At 48.8% G+C, this 21,429-nt stretch overlaps 1 protein-coding gene across 5 annotated transcripts in view; it reads right to left on the bottom strand.

Moving 5' to 3' along the window:
- KLHL25 (kelch like family member 25) overlaps positions 1-21,429 on the bottom strand; it is a 56,334-nt gene that overhangs the window by 16,298 nt on the left and 18,607 nt on the right. For 2 of the 5 annotated variants that reach the window (XM_067696041.1, XM_067696022.1), the window contains exons 2-3: positions 3,445-3,719; positions 845-2,649 (exon numbers count right to left, since the gene is read on the bottom strand). In XM_067696041.1, coding sequence (XP_067552142.1) covers positions 869-2,649; positions 3,445-3,568 — 1,905 coding nt within the window. In that variant the 5' untranslated portion in view covers positions 3,569-3,719 and the 3' untranslated portion in view covers positions 845-868. Of the gene's footprint in view, positions 1-844; positions 2,650-3,444; positions 5,580-6,807; positions 8,370-21,429 lie in introns of those variants that run through there. The other 3 variants (XM_067696058.1, XM_067696030.1, XM_067696049.1) reach the window with 3 other exon arrangements.

Raw genomic sequence — 21,429 nt, forward strand, 5'->3', positions numbered from 1 at the left:
CATTTGAGTAGGACAGAATTTGTGGCCTTTGCCCCAACAGAGATCTGGCCTTTGCCCTTGGCTTCTGGGAGGTGATCTGGGTCACACCTGATAGGAGTGTCTGTTTAGGGTGGGGGCTTTGGGTCACGCTGGACCAGCTGACTTGAGAGTAACCACGGGGACATGAACAATCGGTCATGCCCACGTGATGGGGCCCCGCTAAAAATTCTGGACACCGCAGCTTCTGTGAGCTCCCCTGGCAGGCAGCATTCCGTACGTGCTGTCACTCACTGATGCTACGAGAGTTACAGTGTCCCAACTCCATGGGGAGTGGACAAGGAATGCTTTGCATTTGGCCCCCCGTCCAGGAATCTGATCCATGCATCTCTGCCCTCTGATCTTAATCTGCATCCTTTGCCCATAATAAACCGTAACCGTGCACATATGCCTTCAGCACATTCATGAGTCCTTCCAGTGAGTGCTGGACCTGAGACGGTTCTGGGGAACCCTGACCTCACAGCTGGTGTCAGAGGGAGGGTGCCCTTGTGTGGAGACTGTGCCCTTAGACTTCACAGGTTGGCCTAGACTCCACATAGGATTGTCAAAAGGCCCCCCGGGGACTCTGACCTGCGGCCACGCCTGGGAACCACTGCCCCAGTCTAAGATTGTCACCCCCATTTGGCAGAGGGGTCATGTGTTTTGCTCAAGATCAACTGCAAGTAAGGGGCAGAGCCAGGCTCCGGCTCCAGCGTTGAAAAAGGGTCCCAGAGCCCCCCAGTCACCTGCTGTCCTGCCTCGCCCGGCCTTCTGCGGAAGATGCAGCCTTTACCTGGGGTGGGATCAGGCCTGGGGTGCGGGGGCTCACCTGGTTGGGCTCTACAGGTGCGCCTCATGCGGGCAGGTGCTTCCAGGTGCTGACGAAGGCCGTGGGGATGAGCGAGTAGGGCACGGTGGTGATGCAGTTCCACGTGTCCGAGGTGGGGTCGTAGCAGTCCAGGGTCTTACACCGCTGGGTCCCGAAGTAGCCCCCCACCACGTAGAGCTTGTTGCCCGAGGCCAGGGCGTGGCAGGACATGCGCTTGGCAGTCATGTCCCCGATCCGCGTCCACTGGTTGGTCTCGCAGTCGAAGCGGTAGGCCGAGGCAGCTGTGTACTCCGTGTCGCCTCCCATGATGAATATCTGGCTGCCCAGGACGGCGGCAGCGGTGTACCGCCAAGGCTGGGGACACTCGGCCTTGATCGTCCACCGGTTCTCTGCAGGGTCGTAGCACTGGACTTTGGACACCATGTCGCGGTGGATGCTGGTCCCCCCGAAGACAAAAAGCTTCAGCTTGGCGCTCACGACTGCGGCATTGCTGACACCATCCCTCAGCGGGGCCACCATCGTCCACTTGTTAGCCCCGGGGTCGTACTTCTCCACCTGCTTCAGGGAGACAGACGGCGAGGCCGGGAAGACGCCAGCCAGGGACGTGTGCCCTCCGACCACATAGAGGCAGTTCTCCAGCTCGGCCGAGCCGTGGCCGAAGCGGGCGATGAGCATGGGCGCCGCCTTGGACCACTCCTCGTGGACGGTGTTGTACACCCACACGTCCTTAGAGACCCCGTTCTCGGAGCCCCGGCCCCCGGTCACATAGACCTTGCAGCCGATGGCCGAGGCGCTGAACTCCTTGCGGGGGCTGGGCAGGTCCGCCTTGGGGATGATCTCCTTGGCCTTGTGGTCCACCTGGTAGATCTTGTCACACATGAAGGTCTGGCCCCCAAGGATGAGCAGCGTGTGTCCGGCCCTGCGCGGCCGGGCACAGGGGCTGGTGACCACGCCGTCGTTCTGTAGGATGCGGGCCTTGCAGCGCAGCGCCTCGTCCACGATGAGCCGGGTGCGCTCGTCGGCCATGAGCAGGGCCTCACCCGACACGGCCTCCTTCAGGCAGTCGGACGGCAGCAGGGCCAGCCGCACGCCGCGCAGCAGCTCGGGCAGGTGGGCCTTGCGCCGCTCCAGGTCGTGCCTGACCCACTGCAGGATGGCCTCAAAGACCACACGCTCGTCCTCCGCCTCCAGCTCGTCACTCGAGATGAGGTCCAGCAGGGTGTCCTTGGACAGGCTGTTGAAGTCCTCGCTCTGCCGCACAGCCTCGAAGTGCACCAGGCACATGCGCCACGAGAACTCGTAGAGCCGGCGGCACTGGTGGGCGTCCGACAGCAGCATCATGCCCAGGCAGTTGGACGGGAACAGGTTCTTCTCCAGGAACTCGGCGGCTGCATCACGCACGTCATGGAACTGCAGCATGTCACCCGCCTCGAGCAGCGACTCTGCGTTCTCCTCGTTGATGACGATGCGGGACGAGTAGGCGAAGTCCAGCAGCAGCTCCAGCACCTCGGGGTGCAGGTTGTCCTGGAAGTTGACCGTGTCATCGCGGCTCTCCCGCAGGCCGTGGCTGAACATGGCCTCGAAGTAGCGGCTGGAGGCAGCCAGCACGGCGCGGTGGCAGGGGAAGGCGCGGTCGCCGGCCCAGAGCGTGACGTCCGTGAACATGCGGTGCTTGCGCAGCGTGTTGAGGTGCGCCAGCACGCAGTCGGGGTGCGAGGCCTTGTGGAACAGCGTGATGTTCATGGAGCCCGTGCTGCTCCGCGACTTGCGGGTCTCATGGACGCTGACCGACATGCTGAGCCAATCTGCCGGAGGGGGGACAAGGCCACAGGTGAGAGGGGCCAGGGCCTGGCACCCCCGCAGCTCCCCGCTCAGCCCCCAAGCATGGCCAGCCCGCCCCCTCCACCCCTGCTCTCTGCTCAGCTCTGCCAAACCCGGCCCAAGCCCCACCCCTCAATCTGCCAGCCAAGGACGACTCAGATGGTAGAGGCTGGGGTTCAGACCAACCGCTTTTGCACCAGCTCTGGATACGAGCCTCCTTGGGTGACCTCGAGCTGCAGCTGCCTCCCGTGGTTGCTAGAACGTGCAATAGTGTCCCCAACCTGGTTAAGAAGCCAGCAGGGCAGTGCTAAGGAGCATGTGCTCTGGACGCATTCCACCGTCCGGGGCTGCTACTGTGTGGCCCCATTCTTCAGCCGGGGAAGCCAAGGCTCAGAGATGCAAAGTGGCTGCCTCACATGCTGCAGCCAGAATTCCCTCGTGGGCTGTCTGGTTCCAGCCCAATCTCTACCCCCCATTGGCCCAAGGAGACTGGGATTCCTGCAGGGAGACTTTTGAAAGCCATTCCCAAGGAGCCACAGACCCCAAGCAGAGCCTTACGCCCCCCTCTGCTCCCAGCACACCCTGTCCTGAGCTGGGCTCCAAGCAGCCCTGGCCAAGCCCCTCACACCCCTTGCCCTTGGAAAGTTCCCCAAGAACTGCTGTCACAGCCCAAGCGCTCAGCATAGACACATTCTGCAAATCCAGGGCTCTCCAGAGGCCTCCGGACCCAGCTGCGATAAGCAAGGTGTGGAGATGAGGCCAGCTAGCCTGTGGCTCACCCTCTGGACACCTGCTCGATTCCGAGGTCCCAAGGGGAGGCCAAGACAAGGTCCTGGGTGACAGCGGGACGCTAAAGCAATCCAGATTTGCCTCAACCAAAGCAGCAGGAAAACCTGTAGCCATCGGAGCCTCCCTGGTCCCGACAGGCGACTCCAGGCTCCTGGGCCACAGTGAACGCTCCACCTGCCCCCTCGTCTGGCGTCCTCTGCCGGGCCCAGGACTTGGGGCTCAGAGTGTGGGTCCCCAGAGCAGACAGACACAGGCTCGTCGCCGGCTGGAACGTGGGGATTCCAAAGCACTTGAATTAAAGTCTGGCCGATGGCATGACCCAAGACCCCACTGTGGTACTATGGGAAAGAGGCTCAGACGGCAGGCAAAGATCCCAGGCCTCAAGAGAAAGTGGCCAAAAAGTAAAATGCATTCAGCGTCCTGACCCCAGAAGCCTGGGCTTCCTCCTTCCCGCTGGTAAGGAGGCCAGAAAAACCCCCTTCTGTTTCATTTTTATTTTCAGAAGTGTAAACTCCCCCCACTCCCCACTCCAAGTCAATTCTGTACTTAAGTAATAATCTGGTAAAGGAAGGCTGCGATCTCATGCGTCACTGGATTGTAAATTATTGTCCTAGTGCACTGCTCTCTCCCTTGCTCACTCCTCTCCTGGCAAAGAGCCAGGGAAGCCACCGAGTGACGTGATCAGAGCTGCCCGGGCAAGGCCCCTGCTCCCGGGCTGGGGCAGGGAAGACACAGGGGCTGGGCCTGGGCCTGGCCTTGCTGCTCTGGCCCCCGAGCTCCAGGCGGACTGCGGGCCGATGACCCGTCAGTGTCCCTCAGTGCAAACCTGCCACCGCGGAGCACTGAGCTCCAGGTTAGAGGTTCGCCTGAGGGGGTCCGTGTGCAGCCCACAGGGGCGGGAGAGTGCTGCACCCGACGTCCAGGCTGTACACGGTGGTCCCCACTCTACCACCTGCCCTAGGGCACCTCTCCCCTCCTCTGCAACTTAGTTTTCTCTATTGTGAGACGAAGTCCCTGCTCTGCTCAGGCCTCTGAGAGTCCCTCACTCGTTGGCAATTATTTACAGAGCTTGACCCCCGAGCCTGGCCCTGGAGCCAGGCACTGCAGAGATGAGAGACTGCGCTGACCTGGCCGCAGAGGCTTCCTGGGAAGCGCCCCCCCACCCCCCAGGTCTGAATTGCCCAACTTGAATTCCAGCCTTGCAGCACAGCTCCCCAAATCTCACGTGACAGCTAAATCCTCATTCCGGCTTCTGCCTCCTTGATCACCGGGCACTTTCCCAAATGTGGCCATCCACCTGGTGACTGTCCATCCGGCTCCCGTGTGTCTGGGCTGTTGGAGGGACGTGGCCTTTGATCTGTGTGCCACCTGGGGGACTGGCTCCGAGGTCTCCAGTTCAGGGCCCTGATGCTGAGGCTTGACCTGGGTTCCTGCTGTTCCACAGGCCCCACCTGCTCTGGGCCCCTGAGCACCTCACTGCCCTCGCCCTGTGCCCCACCCCAGCCAGGAAACCAGGCTGCTTCTGAGCTCCACGTGGACGTAGCCTTGAATGCTGGGGCTTGCACACCCATGCATGGTGCCCAGCTCCTCCTGGACTCACTTTACAGACAGCCCCGGGTTGGAATGCCAGCTCTCTGCCGTGCAAACAGGACGTCACTAGTAGCTGCTCCTGGGGGGCAGTAGGCTCAGAGGCTGCCCACAGGGCCTGGCCCTGGGGCTAGCCAGAGAGTGGACGGCCCTGCTTTCCTCCCACAGTCACATGTGGACACACACTCTCAGCCCGTCAGGCGAAGGCCCTCTTGGGTTTTCTGGCCCCGCGTGGCACGCTTCCCTCCCTTCCGGGCCCAGGTCCACGCTGAAGCAGCTGGCACTGAGGCTGTGGGAATGGGCTGGGCCCCCCTCCGCTCTGGGGGGCTGCTAACAGGGCCGCCCTAGGAGGGATTCAGGTGGAGACTCCCTTTGGAGGGCGTTAAGGGCAGGACGAAGCAGGACTCAAAGACTGAGAAGGTGCCAAAAAGCAGGGCAAACCCCAACAGAGCAGCCACGTTTGCCCTGAGAATGAGGTCAAGTTAAGTGGGCAGCCCGGGGCCCCTGAGCTGACTCTGTCTCGCTCAGCACCAGGATGCCTGCCCGCTGACGCCAACTCCCGCCCCAGCTGAGGGCCCGCGACGCACGGACACACCCAAGCGGGTTCCCACCCCCAGACGGCTGCCGGCCCAGGCTCCTCTGAGCAGAGCCGAGAGCAGCAGCACCTGCCAGGAGGGCCGCCTCCCCGTCTGTCCCGCCTCCTCCCAGGAGGCGCCCAGACCTGAGCCAGTCTTCCAGGGACAGCCCCGAAGCACCAGGATTCTGGGGGGGTTGGAGAGTCTCACTGGCCCCAGTTTACAGACAAGGAGGCTGAGGCCCAGACACAGGGAGGGGGCTGCAGAGACTGTGAATCGAGTCTCCACCCAGGCCCACGGGTGCCCAGGGCTGCCCTTCAGCTCCAGGCCAGCAGTGTGGGAGGACAGGCCTGAAAGCCAGGGGCCCTGGATGCCGTGCCCCACCTCAGGCTACTCACCTCCACCAGAAATATACCCGGAAGCCGAAGCATTACCTCAGCTGTAACATGTCCAGCATTTCCCCCAAACCTGCTCCTCCCCCGATCTGGGAAATGCCACCAACACGCTCCTTGGTGCTCACATCCCATCATCACAACAACCAGGCCACCACATGTCCTGTGGCCGCGCCTCCTACACAAGCCCTGGGCCTGACCCTCCCCCCAACCCCTGTCTCTCCCCTGGACTAAAAGAAACGCCCCTCACCAGCCTCTGCTTCTGCTCGTGCCCCCCAGGGTCTGAATTCATCCAGAGACCAGAACCTTTTAAACAGCATCACCTGGATCACACCACGCCCAGCTCAAAACTCTCCAGGGCCGTCCCAGCACCCTCAGTAAAACCCCAGGTCCCTACTGTGGCCTCCAGGTCTCCACTGGCTACCCCTGTGTCCTCACATCCTGCCACGTCCCAAAGAGCTGCCCCTCAGGCTGCGCCGGACTTGTCACTGGCCTCAGGACCTTTTCACGTGCTGTTCTTCTGCCTGGAATGCGCCGCTGCCCACCCCATTTTTCCTGAGTGGCTCACTCTCGCGCCTCCTGAGAGCGGCCACCTTGTTGAGGTCACCGCCTCCCACACCTCCCCTACTTCTGCCTTCGCAGCACCCGTCACAACGTAGCATCATGCGCTTATCTGCCTCCTGCATCTCTGGCCCCTGAAGGCCGGGACCGTGTGTGGTGCTGATGGGACCCGGCACAGAGTGACCACTTGACTGGACTCAATGACGAAGCTAAGACGCACATGGTGCATAAAGCTCACCTCACTAACATCCGCTGCGGTGCTCGCCCAGCTGCCCTCCTCCAGGCCCAGAGAAGATGCAGGCTGAGACGGCGGTGGATGCTGCCGAGGTAGGTGTGACCATGGGCGGGCGTGGTGGACACGCAAGCCAGCACGGCCCCCTCCTGCTTGCCCCAACATCCAGCTGTTCTCAGGAACCACCCTCCTCCACTCCAGGCTGTTTAGACACGGGATCCAAGGCAGGGCACTGGGCTGGCCAAAGTGGTGCATCCCTGGGCTCCAGCATCCTCCCAGCCATTGTGACGGGCCCACACCCAGGATGGGCCCAGGAGACTCTGACGGGCCCCACACCCAGGATGCGCCCAGGAGACTCTGACGGGCCCCACACCCAGGATGGGCCCAGGAGACTCTGACGGGCCCCACACCCAGGATGGGCCCAGGAGACTCTGACGGGCCCCACACCCAGGATGGGCCCAGGAGACTCTAATCTACGATGTTTACTCAGCTGCAGGGGGTGAGGCCAGCTCTGTTCCTGGGGCTGCTGACAGACTGAACCGAGGCTGGGAGCGGAAGTGCTGCCCGAGGTGGGAGCTGCACAGAGGAGGAGAGCAGGGCCCTCATGCCTGCTGACTCGAGCCAGTCTGCCCCCTTCCTTTCTGTCACTTGCCACCAGGAGTCCCAACTAGTAAAAGGATCACTGGGACGTCAGTTCCTGAATCAGGGATCAGGATTGCTGGCCTTAGTAAGGGGTCTTAGCTATGCAAGTCCTGCCACCCTTTCCACCTCCGGGGGAGGCCACCCTAGACACCAAGAACAGGTTTCATGAGGTGATTTCCAGTGTTCAGTACCAGTTACACACCCAGCCCTATGCAGGGGCTGGGGGATCCAAAGAGAGTATATAAGACAAAAGGTTCCCAGTGGCAGGAAGGGTGAGCACCAAAAGTGTGTGTGCAGTCAGGTCTGTCCAGACTCTTGGAAGCCTGTCTCCATGGCCCCCTGCCTTTGGGGGCCCCCCCAAATCAGACACTCTCAAGCTGTACGTATCTCAGGACTATTTTGATGACCTAAGCGTCATCCCAGGTTTTGATCGATTTAAGGCACATAAATTAACTGCATGACACTGCCACGCTCCTGACGAGTGATTTATTATCCTGCTAAGAGGTACTGATCCACCTCCGACAATAGCTCCGCTTCCCCGACTGCAGTCCTTACCTACAGGAAAGAGGTTAAAACGCACCAGATAGAAGGGATGGGATCAAGATGGCAGAGGAACAGGCTGGGGAGCTCACCTGCTCCCACAAAAACATTAAAAATACACCTACAAGTAGAACAACGCGCACAGAACACCTACTGAACGCCGGCAGAAGGCCTCAGACTTCTGAAAGGGCAAGAAAACCTCCATGTAACTGCATAGGACGAAAGGAAAAAGAAAAAGAAAGAAATCGGGATGGGGCTTGCGCCCCAAGGCGGGAGCTGTGAAGGAGGAAAGATTTCCGCAGCTTGAGAAGTCTCCTCACTGGCAGGGAGATGAGCCTGGACGGAGGGGGAGCTTCAGAGCCTCGGAGGAGAGTGCAGCAACTGGTCTGCGGAAGGCAAAACAGAGAGTAACCTGCAGAGAGGGTCGGCACCGCCACCCTGCGCTCCCCAGCCTGAGACTCTCATCTTTCGGTGCAGGTGGGGGCTGGGTGCTAAAGCTCAGGCTTCAGAGGTCAGACCCAGGGAGAGGACCGGGGATGGCTGCATGGAGACAGCCTGAAGAGGCTGGAGTGTGGACACTGAGGGGGTACTTGGAAGAAGCCTGGGCCTGCCGGAGAGGCAAGGTGCCATTATGGGGAGGGGGCATGAGGAGAGGAGTTGGACCACCAAAAGAGCTTCTTTCCCTGTGAGCGCTCCCAGGCAACACGACACCGCCTACCAGAGTTCCAGGGGTGGGCGTGAGTCGCTGCTATGAGACACACAAGTGGGTGCCAAGCGCTGCCCCCAGTCTCCCAGGAATACACGGAGAGCAGCTACTACCACGAGACCTGCGGCCAGGCACCAAGCACTGCCCCCGCCATCCCGGGAGCGCACAAGGGCCACGGCACCTGCACACCCCATATCAAGGGGATAACGGCCAGCACACGCTGGAGAAAGAGACAACAAGCATCCAAACTAAAGGAAGCCCCTCTCTTCTGGAAAACATGGTGGAGTAGAAGGACCTGAGCCTACCTCCTCTCACGAAAACACCAAAATCACAACTAACGGCTGAACAGCCATCAACAAAAAAGACAGGGACCCACCAAAAAAAAAAGATATTTTAGATTCAAAGACAAAGAAGGAGCCACAACAAGATGGTAGGAGGGAGGCTTCCACGACATAATCAAATCACATACCCACCACGTGGGTGACCCACATATTGGAAAATAATTATATCATAGAGGCTCTCCCACAGGAGTGAGAGTCCTGAGCCCCATGTCAGGTTCCCCAGCCTGAGGATCTGACATCAGGAGGAGGAACCCCCAGAGCATTTGGCTTTGCAAGCCAGTGGGGCTTGAGTGCAGGAGCTCCACAGGACTGGGGCAAACAGGGTCCACTCTTAGAGGGCGCACACAAGATTTCACGTACACTGGGACCCAGCCCAAAGCAGTAACTCCACAGAAGCCCAGGCTCGACCTACCTATGAGTCTTGGAGGGTGTCCTGGGGAGGCAGGGGGAGGCTGTGGCTGACTGACGAGGGAGCAAGGACACTGGTGGCAGAGGCCCCAGAGAATACTGATCAGCATTACCTCTCCTGGAGGTCACTCTTTTGGCATCAAGACCTGGCCCTACCAAACAGCCTGCAGGCTCCAGTGCTGGAATGCCTCAGGCCAAACAAAGAGCAGGATAGGAACAGCCCCACCCATCAGCAGACAGGCTGCCTAAAGCCGTACGGAGCTCACAGCCACCTCTAACCACACCACTTGACACAGCCCTGCCGACTACAGGGACAAGACCCAGCTGAACCCACCAGTGGGCAGGCACCAGTCCCTCCCACCAGGAAGCCTGCACAAACACCAGGACCAACTTCACCCACCAAGGGGCAGACACCAAAAGCAAGAGGAGCTATGATCCTGCAGCCAGCAGAAAGGAAACCACAAACACAGAAAGTCAGACAAAATGAGATGGTAAATACGTTCCAGACGAAGGAAGAAGACAAAAACCCACAAGAACAACTAAATGAAGTGGAGATAGGTAACCTACCCAAAAGAGAATCTAGAGTAATGATATTAAGGATGATCCAAGATCTTAGAAAAAGAATGGAGGCACGGATTGAGACGATACAAGAGATGATTAACAAAAAGCTAGAAGACTTAAAGAACAAACAAACAGAGATGAACAATACAATAACTGGAATGAAGAATACACTAGAGGAATCACTAGCAGAATAACTGAGGCAGAAGAATGAATAGCTGACTGAAAGAGTGGTGGAAATCACAGCTGTGGAACAGAATAAAGAAAAAAAATGAAAAGAAATAAGGTCAGTCTCAGAGACCTCTGGAACAGTATTAAACACACAAACATTTGCATTAAGGAGTCCCAGAAGGAAAAGAGAGAAAGAACGTGAGAAAATACTTGAAGAGATAATAGCTGAAAACTTCCCTAACATGAGAAAGGAAACACTCAAATCCAGGAAGCACAGAGTCCCATACAAGATAAACCCAATGAGGAACATGATGAGACTCATATTAATCAAACCGACAAAAATGAAAGACAAAGGAAGAATATTAAAAGCCACAAGGGAAAAGAAACAAGTAACATACAAGGTAATCCCCATATGGTTTTCAGCTGATTTTTCAGCAGAAATTCTGCAAGCCTGAAAGGAGTGGCACTATATATTTAAACTGATGAAAGGGAAAAATCTACAACCAAGAATACTCTATCCAGCAAGGCTCTCATTCGTATTTGATGGAGAAATCAAAAGCTTTACAGACAACCAAAAGCTAAGAGAGCTCAGCACCACCAAACCAGCTTTAAAACAAATCCTAAAGAAACTTCTCTAAGTGGAAAATAAATGGCCACAACTACAATAGAATCAAGAAAATTGTGAATGGGAAAGCTCACCAGTAAAGGCAAACATAAAGTAAACATCTACACACAAATATAACATCAAAGCCAGCAATCGTGAGAAGATAAGAATACAAATGCAGGATACTGGAAATGCATTGGAAATTAAGAGACCAGCAATTTAAAACAATCTGGTATACATATAGACTGCTATAACAAAACCTCATGGGAACCACAAACCAAAAATCTACAATAGAAACACACACAAAAAAGAAAAAGCAATCCAAATACAACACTAAAGATAGACATCACATCATAAAAGAACAAAAGAGGAAGGGAAGAAAAAAGACCTTCAAAAACAAACCCAAAACAATTAACAAAATGGCAATAAGAACATACATATTGATAATTACCTTAAATGTAAATGGATTAAATGCTCCAACCAAAAGACATAGACTGGCTGAATGGATACAAAAACAATATCCATATTTCTGCTGTCTACAAGAGACACACTTCAGATCTAGGGACTTGTACAAACAAAGTGAGGGGATGGAAAAAGGTATTCCATGCAAGTAGAAATCAAAAGAAAGCTGGAGTAGCAATACTCATATCAGACAAAATAGAGTTTAAAATAAAGACTGTTACAAGAGACAAGGAAGGTCACTACATAATGATCAAGGGATCAATCCAAGAAGAAGATATAACAATTGTAAATATATATGCACACAACACAGGAACACCTCAATACATAAGGCAAATACTAACAGCCATAAAAAGAGAAACTGACAGTAACACAATAATAGTGGGAGACTTTAACACCCCACTTTCATCATTGGACAGATCATCCAGACAGAAAATCAATACAGAAACACAGGCCTTAAATGACACATTAGACCAGATGGACTTAACTGATATTTATAGAACATTGCATCCAAAAGCAACAGAATACACTTTCTTCTCAAGTGCACATGGTACATTCTCCAGGAGAGATCACATCTTGGGTCACAAATCAAGCCTTGGTAAATTTAAGAAAATCGAAATCATATCAAGCATCTTTTCCGACCACAACACTATGAGATTAGAAGTCAATTACAGGAAAAAAGAAAACTGTAAAAAACACAAACATGTGGAGGTTAAACAATATCTTACTAATCAATCAATGGATCACTGAAGAAATCAAAGAGGAAATCAAAAAATACCTAGAGACAAACGAAAATGAAAGCATGATGATCCAAAACCTATGGGATGCGGCTAACAGTTCTAAGAGGGAAGTTTATAGCAGTACAATCTTAACTCAGGAAACAAAAAAAATCTCAAATACACAACCTAAACTTACAGCCAAAGCAACTAGAGAAAGATGAAACAAAACCCAAAGTTGGAAAAAAAAGAAATGATAAAGATCAGAGCAAAAATACACTTGATCTTAGCCAAAAGGCCAAGAAGTAATAGAGACCAGAAATAAATGAAATAGAGAAGAAAACAATAGAAAAGATCAATGAAACAAAAAGTTGATTCCTTTAAAAGATAAACAAAATTGATAAACCTTTAGCCAGACTCTTTGAGAAAAAAAGGGAGAGGGCTCAAATCAATAAAATTAGAAATGAAAAAGGAGAACTTACAATGGACACCACAGAAATACAAAAAGATCAAGAGACTACTACAAACAACCACATGCTACTAAAATGGACAACCTAGAAGAAATGGACAAATTCTTAGAAAGGTACAATCTTCAAAAACTGAACCAGAAATAGAAAATAAGAACAGACCACAAGTAATGAAATTGAAACAGTGATTTTAACACTACCAACAAACAAAAGTCCAGGACCAGACGGCTTCACAGGTGAATTCTATCAAACATTTAGAGAAGAGCTAACACCCATACTTCCCAAACTCTTCCAAAAAATTGCAGAGGAAGGAACACTCCCAAACTCATTCTACAAGGCCACCCATCACCCTGATATCAAAACCAGACAGAGATACTACAAAAAAAGAAAATTACAGACCAATATCACTGATGAATATAGATGCAAAAATCCTCAACAAAATACTAGCAAACAGAATCCAACAACACATTAAAAGGATCATACACCATGATCAAATTTATCCCTGGGATTTATCCCTGGGATGCAAGGATTCTTCGATATCCACAAATCAATCAGTATGATATGCCACATTAACAAACTGAAGAATAAAAACCATGTGATCATCTCAATAGATGCAGAAAAAGCTTTTGACAAAATTTAACACCCATTTATGATAAAAAGTCTCCAGAAAGTGGGCACAGAGGGAACTTACCTCAACATAATAAAGGCCATATACGGCAAACCCACAGCTAACATCATTCTCAATAGTGAAAAGATGAAAGCATTCCCTCTAAGATCAGGAACTAAACAAGATGTCCACTCTCACCACTTTTATTCAATGTAGTTTTGGAAGTCCTAACCACAGCAATCAGAGAAGAAAAAGAAAAGGAATCCAAAGTGGAAAAGAAGAAACTAAACTGTCACTGTTTGCAGATGACATGATACTATACATAGAAAATCCTAAAGATGCTATGAGAAAACTACTAGAGCTTATCAATGAATTCGGTAAAGTTGCAGGATAGAAAATTTATACAGGACTTCCCTGGTGGCGCAGTGGGTGAGAATCCACCTGCCAATGCAGGGAACATGAGTTCGATCCCTGGTCCAGGAAAATCCCACATGCCGTGGAGGAACTAAGTCCGTGGGCCACAACTACTGAGCCTGCACTCTACAGCCTGCGAGCCACAACTACTGAGCCCTCGTGCCACAATTACTGAAGCCCACGCGCCTACAGCCCATGCTCCACAACAAGAGAAGCCATCACAATGAGAAGCACGTGCACTGCAACGAAGAGTAGCCCCCACTCGCCACAACTAGAGAAAGCCCACGTGCAGCAACAAAGACCCAATAATAAATAAATAAATTTATTTTAAAAAAGAAAGAAAATTAATACACAGAAATCTGTTGCATTTCTATATGCTAACAACAAAAGATCCAAAAAGAGAAATTAAGGAAACAATCCCATTTACCATCACATCAAAAAGAATAAAACACCTAGGAATAAATCTACCTAAGGAGATAAGAGACCTGCCTGTACTCTGAAAACAATAAGACACTAATGAAAGAAATCAAAGATGACACAAACACATGGAAAGATACACCATGTTCTTGCATTGGAAGAATCAATATTGTCAAAATGACTATACTACCCAAGGCAATCTATAGATTCAACTCAATCCCTATCAAATTACCAATGGCACTTTTCACAGAACTAGAACAAAAATTTTTTAAATTTGTATGGAGACACAAAGGACGCCCAATAGCCAAAGCAATCCTGAGAAAGAAAAATGGAACTGGAGGAATCAGGCTCCCTGACTTCAGACTACTACAAAGCTACAGTCATCAAAACAGTATGGTACGGGCACAAAAACAGAAATATAGCTCAATGGAACAGGATACAAAGCCCAGAAATAAACCCATGCACCTATGGTCAACTAATCTATGACCAAGGAGGCAAGAATATACAATGGAGAGAAGACAGCCTCTTCAATAAGCGATGCTGGGAACACCGGACAGCTACGTGTAAAAGAATGAAATTAGAACATTCTCTAATACCATACACAAAAATAAATTCAAAATGGATCAAAGACCTAAATGTAAGGCTGGACACTATAAAACTCTTAGAGGAAAACAAAGGCAGAACACTCTTTGACATAAATCACAGCAATACTTTTTGGATCCACCTCCTACTGAAAATAAAAAAATAAATAAATAAATGGGATCTAATTAAACGTAAAAGCTTCTGCACAGCAAAGGAAACCATAAACAAAATGAAAAGACAGGGGACGAGGGGAAGATGGTGGAGGAGTGAGACGCGGAGATCACCTTCCTCCCCACAGATACACCAGAAATACACCTACATGTGGAACAACTCCTACAGCACACCTACTGAATGCTGGCAGAAGACCTCAGACCTCCCAAAAGGCAAGAAACTCCCCACGTACCTGGGTAGGGCAAAAGAAAAAAGAATAAACAGAGACAAAAGGATAGGGACGGGACCTGCACCAGTGGGGGGGAGCTGTGAAGGAGGAAAGGTTTCCACACACTAGGAAGCCCCTTCACGGGCGGAGACTGCGGGTGGCAGAGGGGGAAGCTTCGGAGCTGCGGGGGAGAGCACAGCAACAGGGGTGCGGAGGGCAAAGCAGAGAGATTCCGCACAGAGGATCGGTGCCAACCAGCACTCACCAGCCCGAGAGGCTTGTCTGCTCACCCACCGTGGCGGGCGGGACTGGGAGTTGAGGCTCGGGCTTAGGTCGGAGCGCTGGGAGAGGACTGGGTTTGGCGGCGTGAACACAGCCTGCAGAGGGTTAGTGCACCACGTTTAGCCGGGAGGGAGTCCGGGGAAAAGTGTGGACCTGCCGAAGAGGCAAGAGACTTTTTCTTCCCTCTTTGGTTCCTGGTGCGCGAGGAGAGGGGGTAAAGAGCTCTGCTTAAAGGAGCTCCGGCTAAAAGCGCAGACCCCAGAGACGGGCACGAGACGCTAAGTCTGCTGCTGCCGCCACCAAGAAGCCTGTGTGCGAGCACAGATCACTATCCACACCCCCCTTCCGGGGAGCCTGTGCAGCCCGCCACTGCCAGGGTCCCGGGATCCAGGGACAACTTCCCCGGGAGAACGCACGGAGCGCCTCAGGCTAGTGCAACGTCATGCCGGCCTCTGCCGCCGCAGGCTCGCCCGCACTCCGTGCCCCTCCCTCCCCCGGCCTAAGTGAACCACACTCCCCGAAGCAGCTGCTCCTTTAACCCCGTCCTATCCGACCGAAGAAAAGACGCCCTCCGGCAACCTACACGCAGAAGCGGGGCCAAATCCAAAGCTGAACACTGGGAGCTATGCGAACGAAGAAGAGAAAGGGAAATCTCTCCCAGTAGCCTCAGAAGCAGCGGATTAAAGCTCCACATCAACTTGACGTACCCTGCATCTGTGGAATACATGAATAGACAACGAATCATCCCAAATTAAGGAGGTGGACTTTGAGAGCAAGATTTATGATTTTTTCCCATTTTCCTCTTTTTGTGAGTGTGTATGTGTATGCTTCTGTGTGAGATTTTGTCTGTATAGCTGTGCTTCCACCATTTGTCCTAGGTTTCTATCCGTCCGTTTTTTTCTTAATAATTATTTTTTATTTTAATAACTTTATTATATTTTATTTTATTTTATGTTATCTTCTTTCTTTATTTCTTCCTCCCTCCCTCCTTCCCTCCCTCCTTTCTTTCTTTCTTTCTTTCTTCTAATTCTTTCTTTCTACTTTTTCTCCCTTTTATTCTGAGCTGTGTGGATGAAAGGCTCTTGGTGCAGCAGCCAGGACTCAGTGCTGTGCCTCTGAGGTAGGAGAGCCAACTTCAGGACACTGGTCCACAGAGACCTCCCAGCTCCATGTAATATCAAACGGCCAAAATCTCCTAGAGATCTCCATCTCAACGCCAGCACCCAGCTTCACTCAACGACCAGCAAGTTATAGTGCTGGACACCATATGCCAAACAACTAGCAAGACAGGAACACAACCCCACCCATTAGCAGAGAGGCTGCCTAAAATAATAATAAGTCCACAGACACCGCAAAACACACCACCAGACGTGGACCTGCCCACCAGAAAGACAAGATCCAGCCTCATCCACCAGAACACAGGCACTAGTCCCCTCCACCAGGAAGCCTACACAATCCACTGAACCAACCTTAGCCACTGGGGACAGACACCAAAAACAACGGGAACTACGAACCTGCAGCCTGCAAAAAGGAGACCCCAAACACAGTAAGATAAGAAAAATGAGAAGACAGAAAAACACAGCAGATGAAGGAGTAAGATAAAAACCCACCAGACCTAACAAATGAAGAGGAAATAGGCAGTCTACCTGAAAAAGAATTCAGAATAATGATAGTAAAGATGATCTAAAATCTTGGAAACAGAATACAGAAAATGCAAGAAACATTTAACAAAGACCTAGAACAACTAAAGATGAAACAAACAATGATGAACAACACAATAAATGAAATTAAAAATACTCTAAATGGGATCAATAGCAGAATAACTGAGGCAGAAGAACGCATAAGTGACCTGGAAGATAAAATAGTGGAAATAAGTACTAGAGAGCAGAATAAAAAAAAAAGAATGAAAAGAACTGAGGACAGTCTCAGCGACCTCTGGGACAACATTAAACACACCAACATTCGAATTATAGGGGTTCCAGAAGAAGAAGAGAAAAAGAAAGGGACTGAGAAAATATTTGAAGAGATTATAGTTGAAAACTTCCCTAATATGGGAAAGGAAAGAGTTAATCAAGTCCAGGAAGCACAGAGAGTCCAATACAGGATAAATCCAAGGAGAAATACACCAAGAAACATACTAATCAAACTGTCAAAAATTAAATACAAAGAAAACATATTAAAAGCAGCAAGGGAAAAACAACAAATAACACACAAGGGAATACCCATAAGGTTAACAGCTGATCTTTCAGCAGAAACTCTGCAAGCCAGAAGGGACTGGCAGAACATATTTAAAGTGATGAAGGAGAAAAACCTGCAACCAAGATTACTCTACCCAGCAAGGATCTCATTCAGATTTGATGGAGAAATTAAAACCTTTACAGACAAGCAAAAGCTGAGAGTTCAGCACCACCAAGCCACCTTTACAACAAATGCTAAAGGAACTTCTCTAGGCAAGAAACACAAGAGAAGGAAAAGACCTACAATAACGAACCCAAAACAATTAAGAAAATGGGAATAGGAACGTACATATCGATAATTACCTTAAATGTAAATGGACTAAATGCTCCCACCAAAAGACACAGATTGGCTGAATGGATACAAAAACAAGACCCATATATATGCTGTCTACAAGAGACCCATTTCAGACCTAGAGACACATACAGACTGAAAGTAAGGGGATGGAAAAAGATATTTTATGCAAATGGAAACCAAAAGAAAGCTGGAGTAGCAATTCTCATATCAGACAAAAGAGACTTTAAAATAAAGACTATTAGAAGAGACAAAGATGGACACTACATAATGATCAAGGGATCGATCCAAGAAGAAAACATAACAATTATAAATATTTATGCACCCAACACTGGAGCACCTCAATACATAAGGCAAATACTAACAGCCATAAAACGGGAAATCGACAGTAACACATTCATAGTAGGGGACTTTAAAACCCCACTTGCACCAATGGACAGATCATCCAAAATGAAAATAAGTAAGGAAACACAAGCTTTAAATGATACATTAAACAAGATGGACTTAATTGATATTTATAGGACATTCCATCCAAAAACAACAGAATACACATTTTTCTCAAGTGCTCATGGAACATTGTCCAGGATAGATCATATCTTGTGTCACAAATCAAGCCTTGGTAAATTTAAGAAAATTGAAATTGTATCAAGTATCTTTTCCGACCACAATGCTATGAGACTAGATATCAATTACAGGAAAAGATCTGTAAAAACTACAAACACATGGAGGATAAACAATACACTACTTAATAACGAAGTGATCACTGAAGAAATCAAAGAGGAAATCAAAAAATACCTAGAAACAAATGACAATGGAGACACGATGACCCAAAACCTATGGGATGCAGCAAAAGCAGTTCTAAGAGGGAAGTTTATAGCAATACAATCCTACCTTAAGAAACAGGAAACATCTCGAATAAACAACCTAACCTTGCACCTAAAGCAATTAGAGAAAGAAGAACAAAAAACTCCGAAGTTAGCAGAGGGAAAGAAATCATAAAAATCAGATCAGAAATAAATGAAAAAGAAATGAAGGAAATGATAGCAAAGATCAATAAAACTAAAAGCTGGTTCTTTGAGAAGATAAACAAAATTGATGAACCATTAGCCAGACTCCTGAAGAAAAACAGGGAGAAGACTCAAATCAATAGAATTAGAAATGAAAACGGAGAAATAACAACTGTCACTGCAGAAATACAAAAGATCATGAGAGATTACTATAAGCAACTCTATGCCAATAAAATGGACAACCTGGAAGAAATGGACAAATTCTTAGAAATGCACAACCTGCCAAGACTGAATCAGGAAGAAATAGAAAATATGAACAGACCAATCACAAGCATTGAAATTGAAACTGTGATTAAAAATCTTCCAACAAATAAAAGCCCAGGACCAGATGGCTTCACAGGCAAATTCCATCACACATTTGGAGAAGAGCTAACACCTATCCTTCTCAAACTCTTCCAAAATATAGCAGAGGGAGGAACACTCCCAAACTCATTCTACGAGGCCACCATCACCTTGATACCAAAACCAGACAACGATGTCACAAAGAAAGAAAACTACAGGCCAATATCACTGATGAACATAGATGCAAAAATCCTCAACAAAATACTAGCAAACAGAATCCAACAGCACATTAAAAGGATCATACACCATGATAAAGTGGAGTTTATTCCAGGAATGCAAGGATTCTTCAATATACGCAAATCAATCAACGTGATACACACCATATTAACAAATTGAAGGAGAAAAACCATATGATCATCTCAATAGATGCAGAGAAAGCTTTTGACAAAATTCAACACCCATTTATGATAAAAAAAAAAACCTGCAGAAAGCAGGCATAGAGGGAACTTTCCTCAACATAATAAAGGCCATATATGACAAACCCACAGCCAACATCGTCCTCAATGGTGAAAAACTGAAAGCATTTCCACTAAGATCAGGAACAAGACAAGGTTGCCCACTCTCACTACTCTTATTCAACATAGTTTTGGAAGTTTTAGCCACAGCAATCAGAGAAGAAAAGTAAATAAAAGGAATCCAAATCGGAAAAGAAGAAGTAAAGCTCTCACTGTTTGCAGATGACATGATACTATACATAGAGAATCCTAAAAATGCTACCAGAAAACTACTAGAGCTAATCAATGAATTTGGTAAAGTAGCAGGATACAAAATTAATGCACAGAAATCTCTGGCATTCTTATACACTAATGATGAAAAAACTGAAAGTGAAATCAAGAAAACACTCCCATTTACCATTGCAACAAAAAGAATAAAATATCTAGGAATAAACCTACCTAAGGAGACAAAAGACCTGTATGCAGAAAATTATAAGACACTGATGGAAGAAATTAAAAATGATACAAATAGATGGAGAGATATACCATGTTCTTGGATTGGAAGAATCAACATTGTGAAAATGACTCTACTCCCCAAAGCAATCTACAGATCCAATGCAATCCCTATCAAACTGCCACTGGCATTTTTCACAGAACTAGAACAAAAAATTTCACAATTTGTATGGAAACACAAAAGACTCCGAATAGCCGAAGCAATCTTGAGCACAAAATATGGAGCTGGATGAATCAGGCTCCGTGACTTCATACTATACTACAAAGCTACAGTAATCAAGACAGTATGGTACTGGCACAAAAACAGAAAAATAGATCAATGGAACAGGATAGAAAGCCCAGAGATAAACCCACGCACATATGGTCACCTTATCTTTGATAAAGGAGTCAGGAATGTACAGTGGAGAAAGGACAGCCTCTTCAATAAGTGGTGCTGGGAAAACTGGACAGCTACATGTAAAAGTATGAGATTAGATCACTCCCTAACACCATACACAAAAATAAGCTCAAAATGGATTAAACACCTAAATGTAAGGCCAGAAACTATCAAACTCTTAGTGGAAAACATAGGCAGAACACTCTATGATATAAATCACAGCAAGATCCTTTTTGACCCACCTCCTAGAGAAATGGAAATAAAAACAAAAATAAACAAATGGGACCTAATGAAACTTCAAGTCTTTTGCACAGCAAAGGAAACCATAAACAAGACCAAAAGACAACCCTCAGAATGGGAGAAAATATTTGCAAATGAAGCAACTGACAAAGGATTAATCTCCAAAATTTATAAGCAGCTCATGCAGCTCAATAACAAAAAAACAAACAACCCAATCCAAAAATGGGCAGAAGACCTAAATAGACATTTCTCCAAAGAAAATATACAGGCTGCCAACAAACACATGAAAGAATGCTCAACATCATTAATCATTAGAGAAATGCAAATCAAAACTACAATGAGATATCATCTCACACCAGTCAGAATGGCCATCATCAAAAAATCTAGAAACAATAAATGCTGGAGAGGGTGTGGAGAAAAGGGAACCCTCTTGCACTGTTGGTGGGAATGTAAATTGATACAGCCACTATGGAGAACAGTATGGAGGTTTCTTAAAAAACTACAAATAGAACTACCAAATGATCCTGCAATCCCACTACTGGGCATATATAAGGAGAAAACCATAATTCGAAAAGATACATGCACCCCAATGTTCACTGCAGCACTATTTACAACAGCCAAGATACAGAAGCAAACTAACTGTCCATCAACAGAGGAATAGATAAAGAAGATGTGGTACATACCTACAATGGAATATTACTCAGCCATAAAAAAGAAGGAAATAATGCCATTTGCAGCAACATGGATGGACCTAGTGATTATCATACTAAGTGAAGTCAGACAAAGACAAATATATGATATCACTTATATGTGGAATCTAAAAAAAATGATACA

Source organism: Pseudorca crassidens, chromosome 1 (assembly GCF_039906515.1).
Source record: "Pseudorca crassidens isolate mPseCra1 chromosome 1, mPseCra1.hap1, whole genome shotgun sequence".
NCBI classification, from domain to species: domain Eukaryota; kingdom Metazoa; phylum Chordata; class Mammalia; order Artiodactyla; family Delphinidae; genus Pseudorca; species Pseudorca crassidens.